We start from the raw sequence: 16,419 nt of genomic DNA, 5'->3' as shown, positions 1-16,419 counted from the left end.
CTCCTTGTTCTTCTGAATTCCATAGGCCCAGGACCATCGAACGCTCTTCATATGACAAGCCATTCAATCCTGGAATCATTTTAGTGAAACTCCTTCAAATGCTGTCCAGTTTCAGCCTATCCTTTCTAAGATAAAAGGCCCAAAATTGCTCACCAGTGCTTTATAAAATCTCAACATTACATCCTTTTATATTTCTTGTTCTCTTCAAATGAATGCTAACATTGCATTTGTCTTCCTCACCATAGACTCAACCTGCAAATTAACCATAAGGGAATCCTGCACAAGGACTCCTAAGTCCCCTTGCACCCCAGTTTTTTTTGTATTTTCTCTCCATTTAGAGAATAATCAACCCTTTCATTTCTTCTACCAAAGTGCATGACCGTACACTTCCCGACATTGTCGTTCATCTGCGATTTCTTTGCTCATTCTCCTAACCTAAGTCCTTCTGTAGCCTCTCTTCTTCCTTAAAACTACCTGCCCTTCCACCTGTCTTCCTATCCCCAGCAAACTTTGCGACAAAGCCATCAATTCCATCATCCAAATCATTGACAATAACATAAAAACAATTAGTCCCAACGCAGACTCCTGTGGAACATCACTAGTCACTGGCAGACAGCCAAAAAAGGCTCCCTTCATTCCCACTCTTTGCCTCTTGCCAATCAGCCACTGCTTTATCTATGCTAGAATTTTTACTGTAATACCATGGGTCCGTAACTTGTGTAGCAGCTTCGTGTGGCACCTTGTCAAAGACCTTCTGAAAATCCAAGAGCACCACATCAACCGATTCTCATTTGTCTATCCTGGTTGTCATTTCTTCAAAGAATTCCAACAGATTTGTCAAGCAATCTTTTCCCTTGAGGAAACCATGCTGACTAAGACTAATTTTATCATGTGCCTCCAAGTGCCCTGTGACATCATCCTTAATAATCAATTCCAACATCTTCCCAGCCACTGAGGTCAGATCTCCCCAACGACTTGTTCATTTCTTCTGCTTCTCTCCCTTCTTGAGGAGTGGAGTGACATTTGCAATGCTCCAGTCTTCTGGAACCATTCCAGAATCTAATGATTCTTGAAAAGTCATTACTAATGCCTCCATGATCTCTTCAGCCATCTGTTTCAGAACTCCGGAATGTACAGCATCTGGTCCAGGTGACTTATCTAACTTCAGATCTTTCAGTTTCCAAAGAACCTTCTCTCTAGTTACACACTTCATGATCCCTGACTCCTGGAACTTCCACCATGCTGCTAATGCCTTCCACCGTGAAGACTGATACAAAATACTTATTCAGTTCGTCCATCATTTCCTTGTCTCCCATTACTAACTCCCCAGCATCGTTTTCCAGCAGTCCGATATCCACTCTCACCTCTTTTTTACGCTTTATGCATGTGAAGAATTTTTTGTAAATGTCTTTAATATAATTGACTAGCTTACTTCCATTTTCCACCTTTACCTTAATGACTTTTTAGTTTCCTTCTGTTGGTTTTTAAAAGTTTCCCAATCCTGCCATTAATTCTTGCTCTATTATATACCCTCTCTCTGGCTTTTATGTTGGCTGTGGCTTCTGTTGTGAGCTTCTATTGTACCATCTTTCCTTTAGAATACTTGGTCCACTTTGGGATGGATATATCCTTTGCCTTCTGCATTGCTTTCAGAATTTCCAGCCAGTGCTGCTCTGCCATCTCTGCCAGTGTTCTTTTATAATCGAATCTGGCCAGCTGCTTTTTCATGTTTAACAAGATAAAATCCTATGGCGTTACAGGATAGATAGATAGATAGATATACTTTATTGATCCGGAGGGAAATTGGGTTTCATTACAGCCGCACCAACCAAGAATAGAGCATAAATATAGCAATACAAAAACCACGAACAATCAAACAACAAAATGCAAACTATGCCAAATGGAAAAAAGTCCAGGACCAGTCTATTGGCTCAGGGTGTCTGACCCGCCACAGGCAGGAACGACCTCTCATGCCGCCCAGTGTTGAATCTCGGTGGAATGCGGCCGAAGTCCAACAGTAAAAAGTTTAATATCCAGTCTACAAACACGTTCCTCAATCGTAATATGACCCAGATTGCACCATCTGTTGTTAACCAGAACAGTAAGCACCCAACTCCTTTACACTTACCGCTCAGTGCACTTCCGGTCAGCCCAAACGGTCTGGAAGCCGTCCATGGAGAAATTTTGATCCTGTATGTCCTCGTGCAGCCCCGTTCCAGTGAAACACATAACACTGCACTCCCAAAATGTTCTCTGACGCCTGGCTAGCGCCGTGAACTCGTCCATTTTATTACCCACCGAACTCCTCTTCTCCATAAGTCTCTGTTGTCTCGACCCGGTCCTCTTTCCTCGACTTTGTGATCCCCGTCTGCATCCTCTGTGTGTTTTCCTCCAGATTTCAGCAGGGGTGTCCGCCACTCTGCTCGCTAAACCGGCTGGCATTAGCACAAGCAGCTGGTCCCTGGAATGAACAATGCGACCATGCTTCTGTCCCGCATGTCGGGATGTAACTATTTCCAGCGCTAAAAACCCAAATAAAACTCTCTCTACCAGCATGTTAGAGAGGGTGCAGCTTCGACGTGTTACCGTGGAAAAAAAAATACAAAAAAATAACGTAAGTTAAAAAGTAAGAAGAAAAAAGTAAGAATCCGATCGGAACAGCTGTAACAGGCTGCATGCACGACCAGCGCATGCACACTTTAAAGGAAAGGTACTGGCATAGATAGGGGAATGATTGACAGACAGGAGGCAAGTGAGTGTGATCCAAAGATTTTATCCCCTCTCTCCTACATGAACTCCTTAGCCACATATAATCACCCAAGTTCTGGCCTCACTAGCATGTGACGTGGGTAGCAATCCTGAGGTCACATCTCTGGAGATTCCTGACGTAGGGTCTCGGCCTGAAACGTCGACTGCACCTCTTCCTAGAGATGCTGCCTGGCCTGCTGCGTTCACCAGCAACTTTGATGTGTGTTGCTTGGATTTCCAGCATCTGCAGAATTCCTGTTCTCTGGAGATTCTGCCCTTTTAACTTGGCGCCTAACTCCTTGAACATCCTATGCAGAACCTCGTCACTCGTCCTATCCACATTAATGGTACCTACATGGATCACAACTTCTGGCTGTTCACCCTCCCACTTAAGAATGCTGAGGACTTGATCCAAGATATCTTGGATCCTGGCATGTACCATACCTGACAACATACCATCTGGAAATCTCATTATCGCTGGCAGAACCTCCTGTCCGTTCCCCTAACTAATGAATCCCTTTCATCACAGAGTGCCTCTTCTCCTGCCTTCCCTTCTGAGTCACAGAGGCAGACTCAGTGCCAGAGACTCAACCATCCTCCTGATAGTATCCAAAGTGATATACCTGTTGTTGAGGGGTTGGCAATGGGTACTCTGCTATGGCTCCTTAACTCCTTTCCATTTCCTGATAGTCTCCCTGTTTCCTGTGTCCTGTACCTCAGATGTAACTATCTCTCTATATGTCCTATTTATCATCCCGTCAGCCTCCCAAATGAACCAAAATTCATCCTGTTCCAGTTTCAAGTCCTTAATGCAGATTGTTAGAAGCTGCAGCTGGATGCACTTTGTAGAGACATCTGGTCTGACGCTGGACTGCACCCATTCCAGATGCTACTTGTCAAGACACTCTCAATAGTGCACATGACTCCAAAATGCCTCAAACTTCTGGATCAGCCCACCCCGAGAACTAAAATCCATGTATACAATATCTACTACCTAATCCACTACACTACCCATCCTTGGTACCTCTTCAAAAAGTAGTCAAGTTTTTAAGTTGTCACCTCCCTTAGACAAAGCCCACAAAGCCATGCAAATCATCTCCAGTAAGTCTGTGCTTTTCCATTCGAGTCAATCTTGTCAATTCATTCATGTGACACTCGTCAGACTATAATTTGGTGGATTATTCCTCTTGCCCATAAAGGAAGATAAAAATTACTTATCATATTTGGAAATAAACATTACTTTGTCAGAAAATAAGGGATATTTCAAAATTATCTACCAATATTCTAAAGTTTTCATTTGATTTAAATTGTTGCAGGGATGAAAAAGGATCGTGATTTGATATAGTTCCTGTTGTTTCCCGTAATCTTGCATTGATCTTTAATCTTTACTTTCTATAACTCAGGTGACCGGATTATCAAAGTAAATGGGGAAAGCATTATAGGGAAAACATATTCTCAAGTTATAGCCTTGATTCAGGAAAGGTATGAATTAAACTTTTTTTGTTTGTAAACAACTATTGATTTGTCTATTATGGATTAGCAATCCTGGCTTGATGTTTAATTAGAGACACAAAATATTGTTTGTTTTAATGTTTAACTAGTTTTGTATCTCGCCCACAGGATAAGTAAAACTCGTTTCTTGGTCATTTTTGGGCATAGTTAAATTGAGGATTATAAATGCCTATCTGAATAATAAAGGCAATATTTGGGTTAAAGGGGAGCAAATTTTCAGAATTGCAGTTGCTGTATTCAAAAATTGATTTTCTGATATATCCATCTATTTTAGAGTTCAGTGGCATAAAGTAATGTTACTGGCATTCCATCGCAATTTGAAGAGGCCGCTGCTTTCAGGTGTTTAATTTTGACATGTAAATGTTATGTCCTCAATTGATTCATGTCCCATTTCTTACTTCACCTATATCAAAGCAGAAATAGAATCTGCCATTTAAATTAAAGCAACACAGAGCAGGGGAATATACTAGTGAGAAGTGAACACCTTGACTTATAACTATACTTGGTCAAGATTTGAATAAGATATAACACGTTTAAATTACCATTATAGCAAGCCTTTGATGAAAATCTTTTTGCATTGTTTGATTGCACATGCAAATGGACATACTTTTCAAGGACAAATGCCTAATGCATCTTCATAATAATATATCTCCAGTCTCTCTGATAATGTATTTTGTTGTCAGTAGCAAAGCATTCTCTTAGCTGATGGAAGTTTGTAGTATCCTGTGGGCGCAGACCATTCACTACTTTTGCTGTCCCCTCCACTTGATTGTGCTCTCATGTGATATGTGAGTCACAAGTTGAAAACCAAACTACCTTCCTGATCCTTGCATAGTATAAACACCTGATCTTGATACATAACCTGCTGGGTCCCAAGGTGGTACATGCTCAAGGAGCATCTTTCTTTTCAATACAGTACAGCTTATGCCCTTCAGCCTATGATATCTGTGCCAAACTTGATGTCAAATGAAACTGTTTCTGCTGCCTGTGCATGAGGGAATAGATGGCATTGTGATGATGGAGTAGATGGCTTTGTTGCCAAGTTTGCAGATAATATGTTGATGGAGGGGCAGGTAGTGTTGAGGAAATGGGTAGGATGCAGAAGGACTTAGACTGATTAGGAGAATGGGCAAGATAGTGACAAATGAAATACAATGTTGGAAAATGCATGGTCATGCACGGGTAGTAGAAATAAATGTGCGGACTATTTTCTAAACGGGGAGAAAATCCAGGAATCTGAGATGCAGAGGCACTTGGGAGTCCTTGTGCAGAACACCCTGAAGGTTAACTTGCAGGTTGAGTCGGTGGTGAGGAAGGCAAATACCGTGTCAGCATTCATTTCAAGAAGTCTAGAATAGAAGAGCAACGATGTGATGCTGAGGCTATATAAGGCACTGGTGAAGCCTCACCTTGAGTATTGTAAACAGTTTTGGGCCCCTCATCTTAGAAAAGATGTGCTGGCATTGGAGAGCATCCAGAGAAGGTTCACAAGGATGATTCCAGAAATGAAAAGGTTATCATATGAGGAATGTTTGATGTCTCTGGGTCTGTACTTGCTGGAATTCAGAAGGATGAGGAGGGATCTCATTGAAACTTTTTGAAGACTGAAAGGCCTACACAGAGTAGATGTGGAAAGGTTGTTTCCCATGGTAGGAGGGTCTAGGACAAGAGGGCACAGCCTCAGGATAGAGGGGTGCCCTTTCAAAACAGAGATGCGGAGAAATTTCTTTAGCCAAAGGGTTGTGAATTTGTGGAATTTGTTGCCACATGCAGCTGTGGAGGCTAGGTTGTTGGGTGTATTTAAGGCACAGGTTGATAGGTTTTTGATTGGACATGGCATCAAAGGTTACAAGGAGAAGGTTGGAAACTGGGGTTAAGGAGTTGAGGTAGAAAAAAAGAATCAGTCATGATTGAATGGCAGAACAGACTGGATGGCCTAATTCTGCTCCTATGTCTAATGGTCTTATGGTCTAATTTCAGTTGTTTTATGGTATAACACTGCTGTTATTAATGCTAAATAGATAATGAATAAAACTGTATATCCTGTGTTACAGTGATTCTGTCCTGGAGCTTTGTGTTATGCCAAAAGATGAAGATATTTTGCAGTTGGTAAGTTTCTTGGTGTTCACTAGCTGCTTGCAGGGTAAATTCTGATCAAGGTACAATTACTTGGTTTTATAGCTATTAGACTAAGCATGTTATTCAGATTCTTAATCATAATTGGCCATACTGATGCTCAAGTGTAGCAAATAATGCCTTTACTATTCTTTGACGATCCAGGGTTCAACTTTACATTCCGGTTGTGACAAAGCTTTGTCTGAGTCATATCTGCGGTGGTATACATTGAAATCAATTTTCTGTACTTCCATTTTATATCTGATCTGTTACTCCAGAATATTCTGATGCAAGTGAGACTTTGGGCTAGTGTTAAATGTTTCTCTGCTCTTCATGGCAAGATTGATTAATAATGTAACAGTTGGTTTGTTCACTCAATATTCTCTGAAGCCTGTTTTCAGCTGCAGGACCTTCCATAAAATGGACAGAATTGGCAACAAGATGTTGAATTGTCAAACATTCATTCACTTTATTCGACTATTGCACATATTGAGAAGCTTGCGTTACCAGGACTCAAGAATACAAAAAATTGTGGGACTGATAAAATACATCCACAACTGACAAATTAGAATATTATTTGAAAAAATATCAGAAACAGATTTATTATCATTTACCTATGATGTGAAATTTGTTGTTTTGCAACAGCAGTACAAGCAAAAACATAAACATCTATACATTACATATTAAATACATAGTGCAAAAAGGGAATAGTGTAGTAGTAAGGGATTCTGCAGTTGCTAGAAATCCAGAGGTATTTTTGATGGACCATTCAGAAATCTGATGATGCAGGGGAAGAAGCTTTTCATAAGTCATTGAGAATGGGTCTCGAAACTGCTTTACCATCTCCTAAAGTTCAGATGGTGAGGGTCCTTAATGAAGGATGCCAACTTCTTGAGGCACTGCCTCTTGAAGACGTCTTGAATGGTGGGGAGGGGTCTGCTCGTGGTGGAGCTACTACTTTGGTTTACAATAAACTATCTAGTTCTAGAAAAACAAAGGAAAAATCATTCTTGTTCTTGTTATTTCTTTTGATTTTAAATGAAACTTTTGCATCTCTTGTGTTAAAGATAGTGCTGTTAAATGCTTATGTTGTTCGTTATTAATTCCTTTTTAATCAATAGGAAAGTGATGCACAAATTAAATAATTAGGATAAATTAACTAATTTGTTTTCAAAGCTAAAAGCTTTCCTTTCACATAACAGATATGTATAATTTGTATTCCATAGTAAAATAAGATCAGCAATTGCAGAAAATAGTTTTAAGAAAGGAATCACTGGCAAGGATAATTTGGTTATGTTATCTTTCTAATTCAGTGATTATAATAACAAAGTAGCTGTTTGGAATGTTAGAATACTTGTCTAATTAAGCATTTCATTTTATCATTAAAGAACAGTGATTCCAAGAGCTGAAAGCAACAGTAATGTAGATAAAAAGGAAGTTATTAACTCTATGGTGAAAACTCTGTGGAGGCCCAGTAAAAAAAAATGTTATCATGTACATTGGCCGTGTGTAGAGTATGCTTTCTGGACTAAACATTTATGATAATAAGCTGACTTTGGTCTTACTATACAACCTAATAATTCACTCCTTTACTGATATGGTTCAGAGAAGTCAGATTATATACAGTTTGTTGTGTCCAGCTTCAGTGTGGCAAAATAATTTTGCCTCAGTATGTATCAACCATTTCTATTTTTATCACATTTACTTTATTTTAACTGTTGCTCCTTTTAACCTTGTTGTGCCACCTTTGCCTTTCGATTTGCAGAGGTCCTTGCAGTGCTGGTAAGATTGCTAAAGGAATCTATTTTAAATTTTCCTAAGCTTGCACAAAGAGTAAAGGAGTCTTATTGTGCATATGTAGGGCTTTTAGTGAGAGTGCCCCTGGGGTATTGGCACAGCTTTACCTGAGAAAGGATGTGATTGCCATAAAAAGAGCAAACTGATGATTCGTGAGACTTTTCCAGAGATAACTTGGTTAATGTAAGAGGGGATTGAGTAGACTGGTTCACTAAGACTTCATTATCCGCTGACTTCTCACAGTGTATTACAGGGAGTGTTGCTAAATATAGCACATTCCACCAGAGCCCTGTCCTGTTGGTATCCAGTGAATCTTGTCTGCCATGCGATAGATTACATTTGATGTCTTGCACTAGCAAGAGTAGTGAAATATAAATAATTTGGTATGTGGTCAGAGCTGGGGTCGGAGTCCCAACCAGAAACACTGAGAGTCAGGTGAGCAGGGTGGTTTCTGGCCATAGCTGAGGTCCAGAGGCTGGGGTTGGAAAAGTGTGGGAGGTGGGAGGGTGGTTTAGTTAGAAACCTGAGTAGGTTTCCGATCAACAGCCATCCAGATTGTCATGCCAGGTGTCTGTCACAGGCAGTGCAAAACTGGCACCTGATAAATCCGGCTTTTCTGTTTAAAATCCTGGAGTGTAGGAATCTGGCCTCCACGTGTCTGAAGGGAAAAAAAAAATCACCAATTATATTTTCTTGAAGTGATGTTAGTGAGTAAATTGCAGTCTGAAAGTAGTTTCACTCACTTGACTCCAAGTTAAAGCTGGGAATAGTCAGGCTGGGGTCACATTTAAAGCTTTTGGAGATTAAAATATCCTCATTCTTTCAAGATAATCACAGAGTATTGTTTAGTTTTTTCTTGCTGTTGAATGTTTAATCAACAGCATGATTTGAGTATGAACACAGTTCTAGTTTACAGCCTCTCCCAGTTTTAAAATTCTATACCCTTGGATCTGTAGTCATGACTACATAGACGACCTTTATTGTTCATACATGATGGGTGGGACAGCATTAGTGTTTGCGCCTGAGCATGTTTGGATTTGAACAGGATATTTTGTAATTTGAACCTACACCTTAAGTGAATTAAGAACTCGAGCTCATTTTGCTATCAAAACAGGGCAGAATCATTTTATATATTAACTCAGTTTGGATACATATGGTTCAGAAGTGGTCGTGCTGAATATTTGAACAAAGAAACAAATCGAGTTGTCATATCTCTGCCATAAGTTTGATTATAACATGATTACTGAGATTCCCTGTGCATCAGAAAAGAAATTAGAACTAAGTTTCACAGTTTTTCAGAGGGACCAAACTTTGAAACATGAGGTGGGTGTGCTTGAGAGTATTTAAAGAGCTTGCATTGTAAAAGTACGTAGAACTATTTTTTCATTAAATCCAACTTGCTGTGGATTTTTACATTTTCATGAGAACGTTAATGTTTCAACTCTCAGTTAACGCAGCATTTGTTTGTTTCTGCAATTCTAAATTGAACGTAATATTTAAAATCTCACTTCTATTTACTATTTTGATAAATTAGACCATGAGCAAATGTATTTTCATGAATTGGATTACAGGTGCAAATTCAGCGCTCCTCAGTAAACTCTTAAACTTAAATATGTTAGAATTATAAAATAAGCCTTGTGCAAGGTAGATGTAGATTAAGTAATACATATAACCTCTCTCCCACTCCCCAAGGGTTAGGCAGCTGTTGCATTCCTATAAAAATATAAAAATGAGTTGGGGGGGGGGGGAAGAAAACTGTGTTAACCAATTTTTACTGTTGAGTGGGAGTGGTAATTATGGGGAAGAGGGGTGATATGAATGTCTGGTTGTAGGGATACTAGTCATTAGGGCTAAGCAAAGTGAGGCCTGAGGAGAAATTGCTTCTGTTGGCCCACAACTGAATGCTAAAAATGCATGCCCACTTTCCATGGGAGTAGACAGATTGTTGGCGGTAGAAAGCCAAATACTCCAGGTTCCTGTTAGTAGGAGTGATTGTTCCTTTCAAGTTTGATTCTTTCAGCAAAGGAACATTTTGTGCGAAATTCGTAATGGAAAACTGGTCTATTTCTTGGATTCATGCTCTTGAATTTACACGACAGTGAAAACAAAACCATTAGATATCTATTAACTTTTTTTTGGCTATTATGGTAAATTGCCATTTATCTTTTTATTGGGAAATTGTTATTTGTGTTTTCTCATTTTGAACTTTAGTATATCTTTTTCTTTTAAGGCTTACTCCCAAGATGCCTACTTAAAAGGCAATGATCCATACACAGGCAATGCCCAGAACATCCCTGAGCCACCACCTGTCTGTTACCCTCGATTGACTAACACCACTTCATCTGCGCCTCAGCCTATGGAAGTTTCACCACCAGAACCTTCTCGAGGGAAGCAACAAATTAGTAGACCAGTACACGCTACTGCTACATCTGATAGAGGGTATCGGACTGAAGTGCAAGTACCACCTTCACCAGTTGATATTGCAAAAACTAATACTGCTGTTTGTGTTTGCAATGAAACAGTAAAGACTGTTATTGTGCCTTCGGAGAGAGTTGATGAATTTGCGTCTGGTAGAATGAACCATTCAAGTCCAGCTCATAGAACAGAAGAAGTTCGGTATGAATTGACTGACCATACAACTGGGAAACCAAGAGTGAGGAATGCTGCTTCTTCAGCTCTGTTGACCAGTACTACAGTTCAGCAGGTTACAAGTGGTAGGGCAAAAGATTCCACAGTAACTACCACTACCACTAACATTGGTAAGCAGACAATCTATAGTTCATGTAAGGATGCTGCTTCCAGCAGGACTATGCCTCAAACTACAGATTCTTCAGCAGCCACAAATCAACATGCATCTCCAGCAACTGTAGCTTCACACCAGAATATAGACTGGCGCAATTATAAAACATATAAAGAGTATACAGAAAATAGACGTTTGCACATGTATGGTAGTAGGACAATACAGGAAAGATTGGATAGTTTAAGAGCAGCTGTTCAAAATTCAACAGACTATCAACAAACAGCTCCAACTCATGTTACAGCTCCAGCACGACGTCGAAGCACTTCGCATGACCGATCTTACCAAGCCACGTCAATGAGATATCGTAGCGTGTCTCAAGAAAGATTAGGGGAGTCTGTTTTAATGAAAGATTGGCCACGAAGTGCTTCACAGGATGCATTGACATCACCAGTAATTGGGCCTCAGAACCATAGGACACGATCATGTGATTATATTGGAAAACAGGCAGAGACATTAGATGTTCTCGCAGCAGATGTTGGAACAAGGTCACATGATCCTGCTGATGGTGGAGTAAAACGAATTTATGACCGAACCACTGGAGTTAATGAACTGGGTAATAGACATGTTTTTCGAGAAGGATTGCGGCAACCTGTCAGACATGTTGGGCAGCCAGGATCTCGGATGTCTCTTAGTAGTACAACACAGTCGCAGAACAATAATTTTTCACCAAGTTTTTCCAACATTGACAGTATAAAGATGCGATCCAAAACACGAAATGCTACACTTTCTAGTCCTGCCCCTTCAAGGTGTAGGGTAGCCACAGACATAAAACCTGCTCAGCATTCAAAAGACCACCAACCTTCTTTTACAGGCCAGCAACCTCAAGCTCCTTCTCAAGACATGTCTTATGTACCAATGTCATTTCAAACTACTCTGCCAAGTTCTTTGTTAACCACTTCTGTTTCCTATGCAACACCACCAGTTCTCTCTCCTACCCAAAGTATTAGCATTGATGCGTTAAAAGACCAAAGAATGGTAAATCACGCCAATGTATGTGAACAGCTCTTAGATCACAGAGCAAGAGCTGAAAGTGTGCCTGAGTATCCAGCAGAAGTGGTTGTTGGAGTAAGATCAGCATCATGTCCTACACCAACATCAGTACAGCCTAGTAGGATGGTAAAGGCCTTTGCTACCTCTACTGTTGCAAATGCATCAGTTAGACAAAAGGGCAAGGAACCAGAAAAAATTAAACTTGAAAATAAACAAGAGGAGAAATCAAAATTGGATATGGAGAATTCTCATGAACAAAATGAAAATGCCTCAGGGCATAAAGAACAGGAAGTCTCAGACAATAAAGAAGCTGTGGTTTTGAGGGGAAAGCATGCTACAAGTCGATTAACACCACAACCACTAAGACACCAGTCATACATTTTGGCTGTAAATTCACCAGATACAGTAACTGATCCTACCTGCTGGCTACCTAATGATGCACGCCGTGAAGTAAATATTAAGCGAATAGGTGATCAGAGAAAGGCATCAAGTTCAAGCCCACAGGATGATTCATTAGCATCAATCCCTTTCATTGGTAAGGCCAAATTTTCTTTTTAATGAATAAAAGTGTGTGAAGCTTATTCTGCTATATCACAGTATGTTATAGATGAATTTAAGGGTTGGATGGGGGTAGGGGGGTAGGTGCAAATGCTTTGGGAAAGCTCATTGTACTATATCCCCAATATTGGTTGTGTTACATTATTCTTTCCCTTTTGTAGTTAATTGTTCCCATTAATTGTGTTGGGCACGAGGCCAAGTGGTTAAGGCGTTGGTCTAGTGATCTGAACGTCGCTAGTTCAAGCCTCAGTTGTGGCAGCGTGTTTGTGTCCATTTGCAAGGCACTTAACCACACATTGCTCTAGTGTCTATGCGAGGAGTGGCGCCCCACACAGACTTCCAATCTGCACCCTGTAAGGCATGAAAATGCTGACGCAGGCCTCTCATGATCTGAGTCGACGTTCCCCCCTCCCCCCTCCACTCTGTTCCCATTAAGTAGTTATAGAGTTTTTGGGAAGAGATTGGAGAGGTTCTTACCCTGAAGTACAAATGCTGTTCTAAACAAAATGCGGAAGAGACCAATATTTCCAGCAAATTTATGTTTTTATGCAATAGACATTTTACATGACTTAGGGAAGTTGGTTTGTGATGAATTGGGTTGCATTGGGCTTCATTTACAACTCCGCAATTTTTTTGCAGTCTTGGACAGGGAAGTTGCAACACCAAACAGTGATGCGTGTAGATAGGTTACTGTCAATGGTGCATCTATAAAAATTGGTAAGAGTCATCGGGGACATAATGTGTTTCCTGAGAATTTTGAGGAAGTGAGGAGATTTAGGCATTGTGCTTTCTTCACTGTGGTTTCCCCATGACTGGACCAGCATAAAAATTGTTGGTGATATTTATCCCAAGGAACTTAAATATTTCAACCACCCCCCTCCCCCCCCCCCAGCACCCTTGATATAAACAAGGCCACTTTCCACCCCACTTTCTGAATTCATTGTATTGATACTGAGGGCAAGGTTGTTGCCTTGACACCATGCTGAACTCACTGTCTCTTTCCTGCATTCCATCTCGTCATTGTTTGAGATCTGGCCTACAACACTGTTGTCATTTACAAACTTAAAAATGGAGTTAGGAGTGGTATTTGGTTACAGAGCCATGTGTTATAGGTTTCAAAGTAAGGATGTAGCCTTGTGGGGCACTGATGTTGAAGGTAATCTTGTCAGAGGTGTTGTTGCCATCTTTACTGATTGCAGTGTGTTGGTCTGGAAGACAAAGATCTATTTGCAAAAGTGCAAGCAGAGTCCTAGTTTGGAGATGAGTTTGTTCGGAATTATGCTAGTTGGAACTGTAGTCAATAAGTAAGTTTGATATAGGTGCCTTTGTTAACCAGATGTTCCAGAGATGAGGGTCTGGGAGATGGGGTCTAGCATGGACATGTTAGCTTAAAGGAGAAATCAAGCAAAGGCTATCGGAATTAAAAAAAAAACAAACTGCTGGAGGATCTCAGCATGTCAGGCAGCATTTGCAGAGGCAGAGGGATAGTTGGCATCTTGAGACGAGACCCTACATCCAAAATGTCAACATCTTTTTGCTGCTGCAAGAGATGCAGCTTGACCTTTTGAATTCTTTCAGTTTTCCTTCAGATTACTGCATTTGCAGTCACTCGTGCCTCCAAAGGATCAGGTATTGCTGGTAAAATAACTGAAGTGCACAGTATTCACTAACATTTCCATGTAACAGAACACCAGCTTCAAACAAGGAACAGTCTAAGGATAGATGTGTCTATCCAAAGATTGGCATCTTCCTGTTAGTCTCACCATTGACATGGGATAAAGTTTCTATAATTGCATTTCCTAGATAAGCTTGCTACAGGAAGTTACTCATTTCATGTGCAAATAGGAGTGATATATGCTAGAGTTCAATAATGGAACCTTGACTCCAAAGGTGAAAAAGCAGATTAGGAAGAGGGAGTTGCTTTGGGCCCCTGTTTGCAACTGGATAGATATGGCTGAAATGAGACAAGGGAAGTCTTAGTCTGCTATGTGTTGGAACAGAATGGCTTAAACAAAAGCTTTACATAACTATTTGGAGTGCCACGGTAGCGAAGCGGTTAGCGGGACACTGTTACAGCTCGAGGCCTTGGAGGTCTGAGTTCAATTCTGGTGCCCTCTAAGAAAGTTCGTATGTTTTCCCTGTGTGTGCATGTGTCTCCTCCAGGTGTTTTGGTTTCCTCACACTGTTGGAAGGCGTGCTGCTTAGCAGGTTAATTTATCATTGTAAATTGTCCTGTGATTAGGCTAAGGCTAAATTGGTGGTTTGTTGGATGGCGTGGCTCAGTGGGCCGGTGGGGCCTCTTCTGTGCTGTACCTCTAAATAGATAAATGAGAATTTCAGGAATTTTGGACAATGAATTGGGGGACAGCAACATTTTCTGGAAATGTAAACCATGGGCATAGTTTTCAAGACCTCAGAAATCAAACAGCTTTATGGAGAGAGGGATGATGACACATTTTAAAAAGCAAGGACAATAATTGAGTTGAAAGATCCATCGGCAACACTAACTAAAGTAACAGCCACAGGGAATATTAACTGATCAGTGATTTGAGGGGAATAGCATGAATGGGGCTTGAAATTGGTCTGACTGGATAAATAAGTCTGGACTAGGGATGGCTTAGGAGCTGGTGACAAATGGAATGGAAGTGATGGAGGCCGCTGAACATTGATATTAATTTCTCTGATGAGCCGTCCATCAGATACTCACTATTGAGAATAACAGTGAAAACAAGGGAAGGAGAATTAAGACCACTCAACACTGGAATACATTGATGCAGTTAAAAACTTTGATTTGCGCTACTTTTCTCCATCTTTCCTAAATGCCTTGTATCTAGGTTTATCAGTCCTTCCCTACTTTGAATAGGTCCTGGATATTGGCACAGAAGGTTTGTTCAATGTAAGCGCATGCACATACAGCTCATCAATTTTACTATGACTCAGTAATAATAATAGGTTGTTTAGCATTCAGGGTGTATCCCCAGGAATGAGACATTAATGGAATAAACCTCAAAAGGAGCTGTCACAGCTTTATATGCTATGTAGGATATAAAGAGAGAAAAACATTAATATAGAAACATAGAAAATAGGAACAAGTGTAGTTCTTTGCACCTGGTTCATCATTCAACATATTCATGGCTGATTGTCCACTTTGATACCTAGTTTCTGCCTTCCTAAACCCCCACCAAACCACACCCATGATCTGTGTAGCATTTAAGAAATATATCTATGACTTCGGACATGGAAATATTTAATAGCTTGGCCTCTATTCTGTGGATGTAAATTGCACAGGTTCACTTCCCTCCGGCTGAAGAATTTTATCTTTCCATTTTCAAATCTTTTTATTAATATATAATCTTCTACTGCTATAAAATACAGAAATTCAACAAATTAGTATATATATATATAATTAATAAAACTGAAGGTAAAAACATATGCTAATGAAAAATTTTTTATAAAAGAAAAAGAAGGAGAAAAGAGAACCCCAGCTAACTAGAAAAAGAAGGAGAAAAGAGAACCCCAGCTAACTAAAAAAAAAACCCACTAACTATAAAACAAAAAAAAAGGGGGGGGGAACCCATTAGGAACCAACTCCTAGAGCAATACATCGTAAATCAACAAAAAAGAAAACAACAACTGCCAAATCACATTTATACAACATAAAATTGGAAGGAAACCATGTAAATTGATTCAAATTAAATGATAATATTTAGCAAAAGAGCCCCACCTTCTTTCAAAATCAAATCGGGGATCAAAGTTCTATTTCTAATTTTTTCCAAATGAAGACATAACATTACTTGGGAAAACCATTGAGTTAGTGTAGGAGCAGAGGTATCTTTCCACTTCAATAAAATCTTCTTGCCAACAATGTAACAAATGCAATTACATGTTGGTTTGAAAAT

General features: G+C 40.0%; 1 protein-coding gene across 2 annotated transcripts in view; it reads left to right on the top strand.

The window, feature by feature from the left end:
* LOC134344447 (rho GTPase-activating protein 21-like) overlaps positions 1-16,419 on the top strand; it is a 231,253-nt gene that overhangs the window by 147,720 nt on the left and 67,114 nt on the right. For both annotated transcript variants that reach the window (XM_063044256.1, XM_063044257.1), the window contains exons 6-8: positions 4,152-4,230; positions 6,315-6,369; positions 10,403-12,497. In XM_063044256.1, the coding sequence (XP_062900326.1) occupies positions 4,152-4,230; positions 6,315-6,369; positions 10,403-12,497 (2,229 nt within the window). The remainder of the gene's footprint in view (positions 1-4,151; positions 4,231-6,314; positions 6,370-10,402; positions 12,498-16,419) is intronic.

Source organism: Mobula hypostoma, chromosome 3, assembly GCF_963921235.1.
Source record: "Mobula hypostoma chromosome 3, sMobHyp1.1, whole genome shotgun sequence".
Taxonomy (NCBI): domain Eukaryota; kingdom Metazoa; phylum Chordata; class Chondrichthyes; order Myliobatiformes; family Myliobatidae; genus Mobula; species Mobula hypostoma.
Note: the sequence above shows the minus strand (reverse complement) of the source record. Positions and strands in the feature narration are given on the sequence as shown.